The following is a 16,432-nucleotide window of genomic DNA, read 5'->3' as shown; positions in this document are numbered from 1 at the left end:
CCAATTCCAAATAGTCTTATTTTGTGGAATAAAAGCCAAACATAACGATTGCACAGTAGAATGTTTCAAAAGGAAAATACTACTTCCTGTATCGCAAAAGCAGTAGATTGGTTTACTTTTATTTATTTTCACTGTTTTAATATATGGTGATTCTATCTATAACCGATTTCTGATTACTTATGATCACATTTCTTTTCTTTATAATATGTTTGAGTTTCCTCCCTTCCAACATTTGGTTTTGGGCAAAATTTAGCATTGTGGTTTCCATATTCCCAACAATTAAAGCATTTAATTTCTCCTTTTTCATTTCCTATATTAGATTTTGAACTTCTATTGTCTGGAAAATAAATAGGATATTGATCTGGAGCATTATTTTGTCTAAACATTCTTAGGAAATTATTATTATTCGTTCCACCATTGATTTTAGGCTAATTTTTCAAATTTACATAGTTTGATGTTTTGATTTCTTTTTGACAGCCTTGTATTCATTGAGTTTTTGTATCAGAATCTCAGGATCATTTATTTTTGACCAGTCATCAATAAAATCTTTGTATATGACAGTTATTGAATTAAATGCTTTCTTAGCAATTATTTTATGCTTAGGAAAAAGGGGGAGGGGCTTGCATATGAGGCACAAGTATTGAAGGCATGGTCCAAGACGTAGGACCCACCGTTTTTTACAAATGCAATGCCCAGAGACAGATTCATGAAAATTCTTAGGTTCATTCATTTTGATTTAAAAAAAAATAATGATACACCTATCTTAGTGTTTACATATAGGTAAGTTTGTCCTATTATCTAAAATGTGGGATAAATTTATCCATAACAGTCAAGCATACTACGAATTGCATGGAAATATTTCAGTTGATAAACAATTGTTCCCACGAAAGTTAAATATCACTTTACGCAATAAAATTCTAACAAACCTAAACAAATTTGGTATAAAAGTTTGGTTGGCAATCAATGTCAACATAAAATATATTATAACTAGTTTTCCGTATTTAGATAAAGAGGAAACCCAACATTCCATACCATTAAGGTACTTTTGTAGTTTTGAAGTTGGCTGAATCGTATTTATGCTTAGGAAGAAATATATTACGGATAACTTTTCCACCCATATACCACTTACAAAAAAAGTTATTAGGACGAAAGACAACTTTAATTGTAACTTACTAGGTAAACAGAAACCAGTAAAAGTGTATGTACAAAGATAAAATTACTCTATTTTCTTCACTACATTATAAATAAGACAAGTGCATTTCTACTATTTACTAGATTGAACCAACACTGAAAATATTATTACTAAATGGAAAACACACATTTGTGACTTTATTTCCGGGCTACTTTTATGATTACACAATCTGATTTTATAATAAAAACGAAGTTTGGTTATATGTAGATAAACAAATGGCGCACAAATATACTGTAGAAGCAGAGTCTTTCCTGTGATCTTTTCAGGGATTTTTAATAATATTTTGGATTTCTCATTCACAAATGTGGAATAATGTACATGAAATGCATAGGTGCAAGAACATCCTGAAAAGATTTCATGCTCCTATTGACCAAATAACTTGTTTTCGACTGCAAGGAAATAGAATCAAGGATTCCATTTTCATTCGTGAGCAGTTTGCAGCAATTCAAATCGTGTCAAAAAATATATATTGTAACAAAATTTGAAATAAGAGTATTTGTATGAAATGTTAAAAAAAAAAAAAAAAATGCTGAAAATGTAGATGTACTGTGGAACATATGTGGAATAAATGTATAAGCAGGATAAGGTTATGTTTATTTATGCAATTCTGATTTTATTCTTTCAGCTTTTATCTTGTTAGATCTGAAGTGGCATACATGATGTATAACTATATATATATATTTTGCAGCCTCCTGATTGCAAGGCACTCATTGATAAACTAAAATCCTGCAATCATGATGAGCTTTTGGAAGAATTATCCAAGATAAAAACATGGAATTGTGGGAAGGTAATTTCTTTCAGTGTTTTAGTTTCCTTTCTTCCTAAAAACTTGTATTGCAAAGAAGTAATTTTCTTTGATGTAATTCAATCTTTTCTGACTGATAACTTCTTTTTTTATTCTTTCTTTAGTGATAAAATGACTTTGAATTTAATGTCTTAAGGCTTTTTTAATCCATTGTTAAGTTACTGATTTGAAATATTAAAACTTTATTAAAGGCAAAAAATTACTGTATTGTACAGTTGCAAGTAAACTGAGCTGACATGATACATAAATGAATTGTAAAATATTAAAAATTTGAAATCCGAATTATTAAAATACTTTTCTTTACTGTTGAAAAATATTAAGTTATACTTTGAGACTTTAGTTTTATTTTTGTCTAAGTATTGTTAGAGATATGGAATGGTTGAAAGACGTAATCTGTTTTATCAGAATTTATTAATGCATTTTCTTAAACTAATTTGTTGTCTTAAAAATATCAATTTGCTTTATTCCTTTTTCATTTCATTAATTTTTTTAGTGTGAATTATACCATTGGATTGATATCCTTGATGCATTTGATTATATATTGGAAATATCATGTGAGAAAGTGCGAGAAAATCAATGGTGCCTCCCTTGCGATGAGCCAAGTCAAGAAAAAGTATGTTTTTATCGCCTTGGTATGCTCTGTTTTGCATCTTTTTTTTAAATTAATTTTGCATGAAGACCTATTTTATTTCAACAGGAGTTAATGAAAGTAATATATGAACAAAGAAATATTTAATTAATTGTATTAAAAATTATAAAGTAGATTACTGTTCCTTTTATTTTAATATGACAAAAATTTGTAATTTAGAAAACTTTTATTTGTATAATACCTTCACTCTGATGCTTATTATCTGACATTTGGACTTTTATTTAGTTAGATAGCAGCTTCTTTACAGTTTTTTAACTGTAATAGAAAAGAGGTAATTAATTTAATAGTAGGTGTGAATTGCCAGAATGAGTCATTTAGTGTGAGCAGCAGCCAACATGATAAAGAAGAAACTTGCTTGCCTTAAAGATATGGCTAATAGCTGTTTACAAATAGTTATGAAATTTATTTAAATTCTTTTAATTTCTTCCTTTTAAAGAATAGAGAAAAAGTTTTTCACTACTGATATTTTCAGTGTGAAGGAGCCTAACTGATTACCCATGCTAAAAATAGAAATGAAAATACTTTCTTCCTGCAGATTTAAAGTATTAATATTTGAATGGGATTTTAGAAAAGTGATGCATTTCACATTTCAAAAACTGTAATAAAAAAGTTTTATCTAATTTTGCCTCTGCATTTCTGAGTGGAAAGAAAATTTTGAAATACCTTAATAACATTGTAGAGTTTCATTTATTTTGGGTACTAAGTTTATTTTGGCAGAATTTTTGTCAAATATTTTCTGCCTTTCTGTATGAAATCCAAGTCGCGTTTTTATTCTTTATTCAATCATTCACCATTCAATGTTACATGAATTATTATTTATTAATAAAAATAAATAACAGTGTATTAAGAGAGAAAGTTGCTTTTTGTTTGTGGATCTATTTTGATTATTTATTCTTGCTACTTTCTTTTTGATATTGTTAAGAAAAATAATGTGCAAAGTTAGAAAATAACTGAATGGCTCACTTTATTTTCAGCACAAACAACTTCTGCTTTGTGTACTACATTTCACAGCTCTTCTCATAGAACATAGTTTTTCACGGCATTTCTACAATTCAATGGAAGTAAGTGCATATTTCATTAACATCTCCTACAGAATAAGTATTCACTGCTCACGAACTTTACTGTAATAAAATCCTGTATTTTTTAGCACCTCACTGTTTTGCTGTCATCCAGTGATATGAATGTAGTTCTAGCAGTGTTGAATCTTCTATATGTGTTCAGGTGATGAATTTATAAATTGTTCTCATTAGTTATATCGAATATAATTTAATTTCTTTGCCTCTTTTGTCATGATATTTATATAATTATTACGTAGTGTAGATTTTGTGAATTTTTATATAGTGAAACAGGCACTTATACGCACACACATGATCTATTCATACTCAAATTGATAGAACATTTTATTCAGAAAACCGATTTGATACCAAACATATATTTAACTTTTATACGGAAATGAAATTGTATGCGTGAGAAAATGGTCGTTTCTCTGCTGTATGCAATAAAATAGTCTTTTTTGTTTTAATTATAGATAAACAACTTCTTCAACTTAATATTTTTTCAATACAAATGTTATACAAATCGACTTTTTTTTTCCTTTTTACAGTAAAAGATCAAATTTTATCACAAGGCTTAATGCAGACAAGAGACAGACCCTACTATTGCGACTGTTGTACTTAGCTGAGGTAACTATTATGGCATTATGCAGAATTTAGTTAATCATAATTAATATCTAATTTATTGGCATTTAGGATATTAGTTAAATTCATATGTTTAACTGGTGTAAAAGGAAATTGATTTGCGTAATGAGTTCAAAAACTTAATCATTGCATGCATATAAATTAATATAAACATTCATCTAATGAAAATCCAGTACTAATTCACAATGTTTGGTAAACCTGGATAATAGGGTAAACACAGGAATTTTAACCCTTTGCGGTCGGTGCCGCCGCAATGGCGCCATTCTCATGTTGTAGGAGTTGGCATATCATAAAATTTGTGTTTAAAATTTATGAATTAAATCGTATATTTCCCAAAAATGGATTCTATTTCACAACTTTTATGATATACTGACTTCTGTGACAGCCTGAAACACCAATGTTGCACCTGAATATTTAATCAAATTTATGTATTTTTCAATTTAAACTATTATTTTACACAAATAACAGAAATTACAACTGCATTTTGTTTGATATGTTTGGAGTTTTTTTGAACTTATATTCCCAATTTCATTTACAGGCTCCCAGTTTCTCATTTTAGATATATTTTTTATAGAATACCTTTTTTAGAGGGGTGGGGAAGGGGAAATTTGTAGCAGATACAGCATTTAGATTACTTTCACTGATTATTTAAACAGTTTTCATCTATTTACTGTCGATTGTATGACGAAAGCAGATTCCCTTGAAATAATAATTTTAATTACTTCAGTTTGTTTATTATTGCTGTCCTAAAAAAGCTTGAAAATCTATCTTATCTGAACTTGTTATATCACAGAATTTTATCTATTCAATCTTGAATTTCATTGGTGAAATTCTTGAAATTAGGAATTTGGAGATTAGATTAAAAATTTATCAATTATGAATATAGAAATTAGATTTATCATTTTTTAGAAATACAATGTAGAATTGGTGCTTGTTTCGCAATCACAGATATCCTTTTTCAACTCTTAAAAATTTTTTTTTACATGTACACTTCACTATTTTTTATCCTTCATTCACCTTGTCTGGAAAAATAGATTGAAACTTGTACTGTGTGAAATTTACTGTTGCATTCTTATTTCATTCAATCTTGTACCACTTGTTATGTTACTAAAATATTTCACTAAATATATTAAATAAACTAAATATATATTAAATAAATCACTAAAATATTTCTTTTCGGAAGCATCTTGGTTTAGCAGATCTTTTACATGTATTTCTTCTTTAATTTGGTGAATTACTCAAAATGTTCTATCAAGAATTTACAGTTTCGTGCATTTCTGAAATAATGGCTTAATTTATGCACAGCACATTTCATATCACAAAACGAGAATACACATAAACGACAATCCTTACAGTTATTATTTTTAAAAAAATACTAATGAAACAAGCATATACAGGCTGCGGTTTCCCCCCCCCCTCCCCCAATTCATTTTAATAAATGAACGATGTTTTCCTAGTTCAGTGTTGCCACACCACCGTGGAACAAGGAAAACCTGGTTTCTTAGTTTTTTTATTTTTTTTTATTACCCAAATAATTCCGATCTTTAAAAATTGCAGGAATAAAAGATCGTAATCATAGCTTCCAAAAATGAAGCAATACCATTCGCGATTGTGTATTGCGGAAGCTCACTTCTTTCTACCCTTTTTTGTTTTCTGTATAGATCATTCCAGTTTCTTTTTTCATGAGATTTTCAAATTGGAGGTAATGAGCATGCGCGAGACTTCTGCAACTGCGCAAAAGAATAGAATACATTTCTCTGGAAGGATTAACAACATTCAATCTGCAGAAGCAGTACGATGGTGTTTAGTTTAGCATACTTGAGTTTATTGAATGATTTGTTTATTATATGAAAAACTGTGAATTTGATTTAAAAATATTCTCTAATCTACTTTAAATAATGAGCTGCTCAAAATCCGTGTATAATACAAATTTTACGGATAAAAAAAATAGATCCTAATTTTGCTAAATAAATTCGAGAAATTCCTTTTTTTTTTTTTTTTTTTTTGCGCACTGCTCGTTTTGTTAAAAGATAATAAGCCTAAATGATACGAAAAAACGAACATGCCGAAGGAGAAAAGCTTACGAGACTGCGTGCCAATTCAAAAGAGTCATCAAAAAGTTGCTGGACTAAGGAATCTAAAAGGAATGACACGTAAAATTTAACGTCAGATTTAATATTCGAAAATAAACCTATTTCTAACTTTTTAGTTCAAGAGCAATCATTTAAAGCTGAATTTTTATGACCATTAAAACTTCTTGCGTTACGTTCGTCCTTTAATTCATTCAGTGATATATCGGAAATATTTTCACATATGTTCATTAAAAGTGAAATGGCTAAAAATATGCATTAGACCTTATAGAAATTTTGTACCTTATTTGTTACAGGTCCATTAGCTACATGAAACTGATGGCTGAAAAATATGCAGAAATTGATGCCCAATTACTTGAATTGGAAAAAATGAATAAATAAAATATGAATATATACATGAAATGAATGAATAATTTTTTGATAAGCGATGAGTAAATAATTTTGTGTGACTTAGAATTAAAGAGCATGAGAGGTAATATATCCCTCCTCCTTCAGTATATTAATTTTGTCTTGCTAAATTCTAGATAATAAATGAAGACAAATTGGGTTTTTTATTTTATGTAAATATCAGAGTTCTTTTCATATGCTGTTATTTCAAAAATTGTTGCTTTCTTCCCTTGCGTTTTCCATTTCTTTAAACCATATTCCATTATAATTTGTGCATGAGTGATATTCGCGCATTTTCTCGTATCTTGGATGTACACATTGAAAACAGAGTTTTTTGTTGTCCCAGATTTGAGCAACAACACTGATAATTGCCGGCACAAACAAATAATGACACCATCTTCATGCACAATTAAGTGGTATTTCTTTTCTTACTACAAATTTATATTGATCTTGACAAATTTAAAAATAGTCTATCTTATATTCTTACAAAAACATATATATGGAAATGCTAGTCGTGGATGCTAGAATGAATTTTCTCTTTGATTGAGCTGTGCCATTCAGAACATTTTATTACAATCAATGTAAAAGTAACTGGAGTTGTTCAATGCCATACTTCTCATGAATGAGGCCATATTGCACTATGAACTGTTCTTTGCATTTTGTTTTGCAATTGATGATTTGCCCTTAACATATTTTGCGATTGTAAACTATTATAGTCCAGTTCTGTAATATTATCAGTGTAAATATGTAAGCACTTCATATTAAGCCGCAAATATGTTTGAAAATATTTAATGTACATTAAGAATTTTTATTAAAATGATTGCAAGAAGTCAAGTTTTGAAGATGCACATATTTATTGTGGGCATTCATTCTCTTCTATTTACTAACTATAGTTATTGTTTTAAGTTGTAATCCATTACAATTCACTTACAACAAATCGATGTTCACTCTAGTTCTTCAGCTGCTTCATACTCTGAATGTATGTCTGTCATCTTTGCATTTCTCTCCATTTCAGTCCTAATCCATAATGGGAAAACTTCGAGCTATAAATTAACTATGTTAATTCTTGTAACCACTTTATCTCAACAAAGCTGTCACATTAAGCCATTTTTATTGACTGCAACTTTGTGAAGATGCATTAATAAGTAACAAAATTACAGAGGAGTTCCTTTTTTTTTTTTTCTTTTCTTTTCTTTTCTTTTGACGACTGTACCTAATACTGCGTTATGTTTTTCCGTTTATTTGATTGTTAGATAAGTTTATGATAGTTCCCTTTTTAAAAATGTCTGCAAAAAATTGAAGAAATGCATCTTCATATTTAGTAATATCGTTTCTGGTTTATTGAAATTTGCAATTCATGATAATAGTATTTATATGTATATTAATTTTTAGAGTTGGGGTGGCAAAGAGAATGGATTTGGTCTTGCTGAATGCTGTCAAAATTTGCCTATTATTGTAAGTATTATTTATTTTTGAGAAATTAGATGTTATGAAATTTTATTTAGAAATTGCATTAATGCATTTTTATTTTATTGTGCCTTTTTATGAAATTGCATTTACAATTTAATAAGATTATATTAATTAATTACCTTTTTGTAGCATAAATTCTAATAAAAGTTTATAATATTAATCCTTTCCAAATATATTTTTAAGCATTTCTTATATATTTTTAACAATTAAAATTATTTCCTATTAAATGTAGAGCACATGAATGCTTGTAACTAGATTTATTTGAAGAAAAAGAGTAAAAAAATTCTGCATGATTTATTTATGTATGAGTAAGTAATTAAAAATTGAAAGAAACTTTGCTCCTTAATACTGTAATAATGAAAATATTATTTATTTTGTACAAGCATTATATGTTATATTTAAAATTTAAGTTTTTATAAGTAAGTTAAGTGAAAATAATGTCTTTAAAATCTTTTATGTAAAAGAACAAGTTTAATGTCTCTTAATTTATCATAATTAAAGTTGACGGATCTTGGATTTTTCGTGATGTGATTATAAAATTAAACCAATTTTTGGTGTTTGATTATTAAAGATTCTTTAATAATCAAACAAGAATTATATCAAAACTATAATTTTCTTTTATAATTAGGCATATCCGTCAAGTGCTTCCACTCTGCATTTTGAATATTATGCTGAAAGTGGGGAAGAAAAAGTAGTAAGAAAATCCACGAATACCATAATTGCTATTCACATAGATAATGTTGATCAAGTATGTATTTTATTTTTGATAATAATTATTCCTGATTAGTTTATTGTCCCTTGTAGTCTACTTAATTTCTCAACGTGTATTATTAGATACCTGATAAAACGCCCTCTCATATAATGGAAGAACTTGTTGAAAAGTACTCCGTACCAGAAGATAAGCAGGTAAAAATGCATTTTATTTAAAAGAAAGTGATAAATCATCAATGACATATCAGTTTTGAAGGAAGGCACCTTTCTATTGGTAGTCAGTTGGTATTATTTTTTTGCTGACAGAAATCGATGTTTTATAGAATGGGGGAACTTTTTTGTAATAAGATTGAAGTAAGATTGTGATAATACAGAAACTAAGGAGGTTGAATATTTATAATGCGATAATGGCTGAGAAGGATTTTTAATTTTATCTGTTATTTATCTTATACAAAGAGAAATTGAATAATGCATTCAAATAAGTCACATTTTTGCTTAAATTCTCTTTTTTAAATCTTTGTTATTACTACAATAGAAAGGTCAAATTTAATGATTTAATTACATTGTTAAAAAGTAGAATGATATAAAGAATTGTAATTTATATTTTTTTTAAGCAATATTATTTAAAGTGTTCTTTTCCCTTCCTCCTGATTAGATGCAGTTATTTACTCACATCAGATTAGCTCACAGTTTTCCGGATTACTTGAAAAGAATACTCTGTGTACAAGCTAGACTACAAGCTTTATCCGTTTTAGGTAAATCTTATTTGCATTATGTATTACTTTATTATTATTTACTTTTAACTGCATACAACTAAACTATTATCATTTTAGTATCCTTAGAGGTGGTTTAATATAATTAATAAATAATGCATATCTGATGAAGAATAATATTTTAAAGTATTTAATCTTTAGTACAACGGTTCCCCGAATTGTAAACATTTAAGAGACACTTTTTAAATGAACCTGAAGCAATCCACTTCATTCTTGTCACAAAAAGACAGAACACGGTTTTTCTGAATGAGGTTTTATGAGTCCAAAAGGGATTTCAGGGTGTGTAACATCATTAGAAGTTCTTAAAAATTGTTTATTCTTTGTGGTCTTCATATGAGAGCCTTAAAAGTGTTTTTTGGTACTTATATTTTCTTTCTGATGGGGGGGGGGAATCCCTACCAGGTAATAAGACTATTTTCTATGCGGTGGCGGATCGTTCTATGTTTAGCGGATTTAATTGAATCCAGAAGTCAGTGGAAAAGGCTTTACCAATTTAAGGAAATACTGATAGAATGGGGAAAATGTATACTTCACTCTTTTTTCACCTTCAAGTTTGCTTTGACGGGGGGGGTCCTTTTCATTTTAGATGCTACATTTAAAACGCTAGATCGGTAAAATTTGCACATAATTTTAGCATCTAAACTATACATAAATATCAAAAGAACATGCAGACAAGAAGAAAGTGTATAAAACAAACTAACAAACAAACGTTCTGTATTGTAGTTCACCAGAAAAAAATGAAAAGAAATCGTTTTCATTTTTGGTGAAATCATCTTTATTCGATTTCAATAATTTTAATATCAGGAAAATTGGATTGGATTAACTATCTTTATTCTTTATTTGAAGATCATAAATATAAAACTGGAGAGTTTTGAAAATTATTTTCATTATTCCTTGTGAACAAGCATTTTTTAAAGATGGTTCAATCTTAATAGAAATATTGAAATAAGAAATTTGAATGAAAAATATTTTTACGGATATTATTCCATTAAAGTCGATGGGTTCGCTGTAGTGTGTGTATGGTGACACAGTCAATAGACTTCAATAAAAAATAACGCCATTTATTAGAACAAAAATATAGACTTCAAATAAACAGCCAAGACCTACACAAGCAGTGCACAGCAGCACACTTATAACAAACAGCAGCCCAACAATTAGTAATCGGTAATAAGTAATAACAACATCACATAAAGCGGCCAGACAGAACTCAGCAGGAAGAGAGAATCTACATAGCTATTCACAAATGTCTCTCGAAACGCCTGCTATTTTTTCTCTCCTGTCTATTCTTTTTAGTTGTATCTAACTGCCGACTCACTACTATAAAACTGGCTACTTCACACAGGACTTGTTGCTGCTTCAATACTTGCCAACAAAACTCGGCGCATGGTACTAATTCTCAATCCACTAATTTCTTGAATTTCCTTAACGCTTGCGCTTCGTTGGGCTGATCCAACTAATTTGTCGTTGACTATCTATACGACCAATTTTGGTTTGATCTGTCCGACTTTTATATCCTCCGAAGCAAGGTACAGAAGGTTCTCGAACAATCAAGCATAATTCGCCTCCTATTGGTCATATTGTCAAAATTCCTGAAGATTCTAGTATCCTTCGTTTTGTCGCCAAGTTTTTCGGGAGTCATTGACCCGGCGTCCGATCAGAATCCAATAGAGCTGTCTGTAAAACTGTGTTTCCAGCAATGGAATTAACTGTGCTGGTAAGTCATATCACTGACTCTCCGACCCGCCCAAAAGCACACGGATAAAGAAAACTGAATGACCTTACCGCTGCAACAGCAACATTGGTGGAACTATGGTTGAGCCCTAAGGGCCATCACCGGCCACGGTACAACCCTTTCCGAAGGAAGTACGTCCCGACATCGATGGGAGGAGCCAGATCCCCCACCTATTTATGTACTCGTCAGGGTTGCGAGATCCAACCACCATACCGGAAGCATCTCATCCTCATTTCGAGGTGCCCCCCCCTCAAGGGATTGACTGATAAGCAACATGTAATCTATGACGACATACAGTAGTAGCAGAATCCTTTCAGTAAACATTATTAAAGAAATTGAGAATTTTAGAAACCTCAATTCATTTAAAATATTTTTGTAGAAATAGATAAAAGAAATAATTGTCAATGGCATAAAATTAGAATCCTATCTCTTGTTCTCTTTACTAATAAGGAAATTTCTTTAGGCAAGGAAATTGCTGAAAATGAATATAAAGTTAATGCACTTGCTCGGCAAACCAGAAGCTTTTCATTACTAACAAAATATAATGACTAGAGAGAAGTTATATGTTAGAAAATTAAAGAATTGAAAGGGTTTAGAAAAATCTCTAAAAGGAAACACCCTTTCACTTGCATATTTAATAAAATTAATGTGATTTTTATAGTGGAGATTTGTTTATTTCAGTTCTGAATCTTTTTTTTTCGAGCAATTGAAATGTTCATAAAGCATCAGTATAAATCTCTCCCCCCTTATATTACTAACTATAGTATAATTAAATAATGTAAGATATGTGCTGAAAGTTTTTTTAATGAGACTTTTAAGTGAAACATACATAAAACAATTTTTTAAATATCTTTTTTTCTGTTATAACTGTAACCTAAGGTTCTGCAAATATCTTATGCCGTGTTATAGGAATTAGATATGCTCATTTCTTACAAATGAAAATAACTTTATTAACACAAAGCACACAGACAAACACGAACACAAGCAATACCGCAGAAAACCGAACTACGCAGAGGCGATTTTTACATCGGATATTATACAATGACGTAATGACAGACCAATCAGATCGCCTCATCACATCCCTTCAATTTCTCTTCGTCGTAAGGACTGTGACGTCACAGTTACGATCCAAGAGAAATAATTCAATGCCGGCGCAATATTTTCAGTGTTGGTGAAAAATATTCAGTTATTCCTTGTAGTATTCTAATTTTATATTTATATAAAATTGGACAGTTACTTAGTTAATGCGCAATTAATTATTTAATCGAACTCATTGTTCTGTAATAAAAAAACTACTTTTGCTTCTTATTTAAGATAAGATTTGTCTATGCATCCTGGATTTCTTAAGGGAAATAAAAACATTTGTTACTAAATATGACAAATACTTATACAAATAATAAGGATGCACTCATTTGAAATTAATACATGCACAAACTGAATTGAGCATCTATTGGGGGGGGGCAGAGGCCCTTTCGATTAGCTGAGTAGAGTCCGAGCTGACACAAGCTGCTTATTTGCAAATTACACTTTTTTTGTGTATGTGTTGCTACCATATGCTTGATGAAGAGTTTTAAGCCCAAATCGGATTTTTTGAAATAGTGGATAGATGCAGATGCATTGCAGATCTTGTTGCTGCACCTGAAAAATTGATATGCGACTCTCTAGTGGGTCAGGCTAATAATTTGGGACCCCCCTGTCCTAGAATATAGTAATATTTAAAAAAAAAAGTCATATATGTTTACGTTACAAAATGTTGAAAGTACATTACAAAGTTCATTATCTTGCAGCAAAGTAATTTAAATTTGAAAAATATTCTCTGCTTATTTAAAAAATGTGATATGTAAAGTCTTGAGAAGTAATTGATGTAAATATTAGTTTAAAAAAAAACATATGGTTTTTCATTTACTTTACATTTATTTAGAGTTGTCATATTTTAAGAAGTACTAATTGCCATTAAATTAATATTTAAATTGTATATTAACACATTTAGTGTTTTTATTTTGATTCTTAATACACAATTAAGACTAAAATAATAAAATAAAATATTTTATAAATACTACAAATATTACTAAACTAAGATTTTTTTTTTTATTTCTTTATACTTGCTTTTTAACAGTTGTGAAGCAGTTTCTTAAACAAAATGGTAGTTTTCAAGTTTCAAAACACTTTTTAAGGTTAAAAAAAGTATAGAATCTTTGCTGTATGGGGAAATAAAGCCATCGAATATTTTCAATACAATTTTGAATAAACATACTTTATACTCATATATACGGAGAAAGAAAAATTCGTCAGAGAATTGCCCTTTTTCCATGTTTGTGATTATTTTCTTAATATTTCTTTTTTCAGTGTATTGTAATGCTGTACCAGAGAATGTGAATTCCCTTTTATATAATGGCCTTATTGAAGAGTTAGTTGATGTTTTAGAATTGCAGGATCCGAATCTAATAGTGAGTGCTTTGCTTATTGCTAAACAATTCATGATTATTTCTTTTTACTCTTCTTGTGGCAAATGTTTTGTTTAAACATAAGAAAATTTTACTTGTTTCTGAAACTTGTACTCTTCATTTTTGCCCCTTTCATAATATACAGGACATGTTTTAAAAATTCCAAATTATGATTGTGTGTTTTAAAAATTATTGATGTTTATTTACTTACGACTTGTATTTGCTGTATTTCTGTTGATTAAGCAGTATGCATGTATTAAATATTTTTCTTAAGAATAACTAGACAATTGTATCTTATAGGGTTTGTTTAAAATAGTTGTATGTTATTAAATACATTTATAAAATACGTCACAATTTATAAAGTCCTTAGTCATCATCACTGCTTGTTTTCTTATCCTAAGTACATGAGGTTATTAGTTATGAGGATATCTAAAATATGTAACAATTATACATTATGTAACAATTTCTTCATTGGTAAAACTAAAAGACATTATTGCAACTAGATGCATGAATTATTAGTAATCATTATGAGCAGTTAGTACTTAAGGATACAATTAATTACTCTCAACTAATAAATATTTGTAATTTAGTAATTTACAATAATTTGAGTAACTTAAAATGTAACTTTGAATTACTTTAATTTAAAAAATTAATTTATTTAATTATTTAATAAGAAGAAATAATTGAATTAAAGAATAACTGTAAAATGAAACTTTGAAATATAAAAAACAACTTGTACAGATACTGTTTCTGCTATATACAGAGTCTCCAAGTCAAACTCAAACATCAATTAATACGATCAAAATGTGTAAATTAAAAATGATAAAAAATAATTAAATGAATTTTCAATAGTATATTTATTGCAATTATAAAAACAAATAACAAAATTGTAAATTCATTCATTTTAACCAGAAATTATTGCAAAAAAAAAAAAAAACCGGAACAAAAAATAATGCTCAATCCAAACTCGGGCAAATAAGATTTCAAAAACTAGTTACTACTTCAAATGAATGAGTATTTGGTTTGTAAACCACTGTTTTTATAACCATTTTAAGATGTTTAGGCATAAATTGCACCAATTTTTTAAAGTAAGGTTCAATATTTTCTTATTCCTGCAACACTACTCTTTTCAATTATTCATCTTAATTAGAAACAGCATATTCCCGAACATTTTTTTAAGGTATTCCCCTAAATTTTCGGTGGGATTTATATCTGGGTTTAGGGATGGAGTATCAATGACATGAGGACAGTTACATAGGAGACAGGAACGCATTCGATAAGCTTTATATTTCAGATCAGAATCCTGATAAAATCGTCAGTTGTTGCCAGGAGAAAATTTCTACTCACATAATGGCAAATTTTTCTTTAAAATATGGAGGCATATATTCTGGTCCATTCTGCCACCAATAAAATGCTGTGTTCCTGGGTCAGCAGCTGAAAGCGAGTCTCGGTCATTACAGATCTGCCACCATGTTTCACAATTGCCTTCGAATTTTTTTGTGCTAAAAATTCTAGTTAGATTTTCTCCAGGCGTAAAGCTTACCGTTGAATCCAAAAATGTCGAATTGGTTCTCATCAGTAAATTAGACATTTTTTCAATAAGAAAAATCGCTGTTTTCATGCTCTTTGGCAAATTTAAGTTTTACGGTTTGATGTCTTATGAAAGGCTTATGAAAGGCTTTCGTCTGTTTTTTTCCTCCCTCGCTGAGATCTGTTTTATGGAGCTTATTTCGTATTGTTGATGGGCAGCCTTTTTTTTTTCTTCCTTAATTTCTTTTCAGCAATAATACCTAGCTTTGGTGCACTAAGGAAGGGGACTTATTAAATATCGCTTATATGCTTTGGTGAAAATCTTGTGGTCTGTCATAAGCTTACTTTCCATCTAATTATTGATTTTGAAGTGTTGTATGATGCCGTGAACCATTGAATGACTTCTGCCGACAATCTCTGATGTTTCTTGCACATACTTTCCATTTTCAGCATGCTTAATTACCTATTTTCTTTACTCGATGCATTAACAGTAATTATTTTTCCATAATGGTTTCATTCAGTTAAGGAACATAAAATAGTTTATTCTAAAATGACATGCTTAAAACAAGTATTTTTATGTATTAGAACATGACAGCATTTATAGAAATTAACGAAAATTATGTATGAAGGCGAAAAAAAAAAAAATAATGAAGATTAACAAAAAAAAAAAAAAAAAAAAAAAAAAAACTAAACGATAACGAAATCGAAACGGAAATTAATGGTGAATATCGGTTTCTTGTATCGCGATTTATCGTGAACTATTATTCATGATCATGATATCGAAAGATCGATATTTTTCGAAAACTGGCATCGAAAAATCGATTAGTTGGTATCAACTGCAGCCATTCCCAGAATGCCACGGCCACTGTTGCTTATAATAATGCATGGTGAAGAAAATATCGACATTATAGTAGGAATTTTAAGGTGACCATTCGTATTCACTGATAGGTCC

At 29.3% G+C, this 16,432-nt stretch overlaps 1 protein-coding gene across 5 annotated transcripts in view; it reads left to right on the top strand.

Moving 5' to 3' along the window:
- LOC129961102 (E3 ubiquitin-protein ligase HUWE1-like) overlaps positions 1–16,432 on the top strand; it is a 254,804-nt gene that overhangs the window by 27,303 nt on the left and 211,069 nt on the right. For all 5 annotated transcript variants that reach the window (XM_056074928.1, XM_056074930.1, XM_056074931.1 and 2 more), the window contains exons 3-12: positions 1,881–1,979; positions 2,491–2,610; positions 3,621–3,707; positions 3,794–3,867; positions 4,250–4,328; positions 8,213–8,275; positions 8,919–9,038; positions 9,125–9,196; positions 9,657–9,756; positions 13,853–13,953. In XM_056074928.1, coding sequence (XP_055930903.1) covers positions 1,881–1,979; positions 2,491–2,610; positions 3,621–3,707; positions 3,794–3,867; positions 4,250–4,328; positions 8,213–8,275; positions 8,919–9,038; positions 9,125–9,196; positions 9,657–9,756; positions 13,853–13,953 — 915 coding nt within the window. The remainder of the gene's footprint in view (positions 1–1,880; positions 1,980–2,490; positions 2,611–3,620; positions 3,708–3,793; positions 3,868–4,249; positions 4,329–8,212; positions 8,276–8,918; positions 9,039–9,124; positions 9,197–9,656; positions 9,757–13,852; positions 13,954–16,432) is intronic.

The sequence above is a fragment of the Argiope bruennichi genome, chromosome X2 (assembly GCF_947563725.1).
Source record: "Argiope bruennichi chromosome X2, qqArgBrue1.1, whole genome shotgun sequence".
Lineage (NCBI taxonomy): Eukaryota > Metazoa > Arthropoda > Arachnida > Araneae > Araneidae > Argiope > Argiope bruennichi.
Note: the sequence above shows the minus strand (reverse complement) of the source record. Positions and strands in the feature narration are given on the sequence as shown.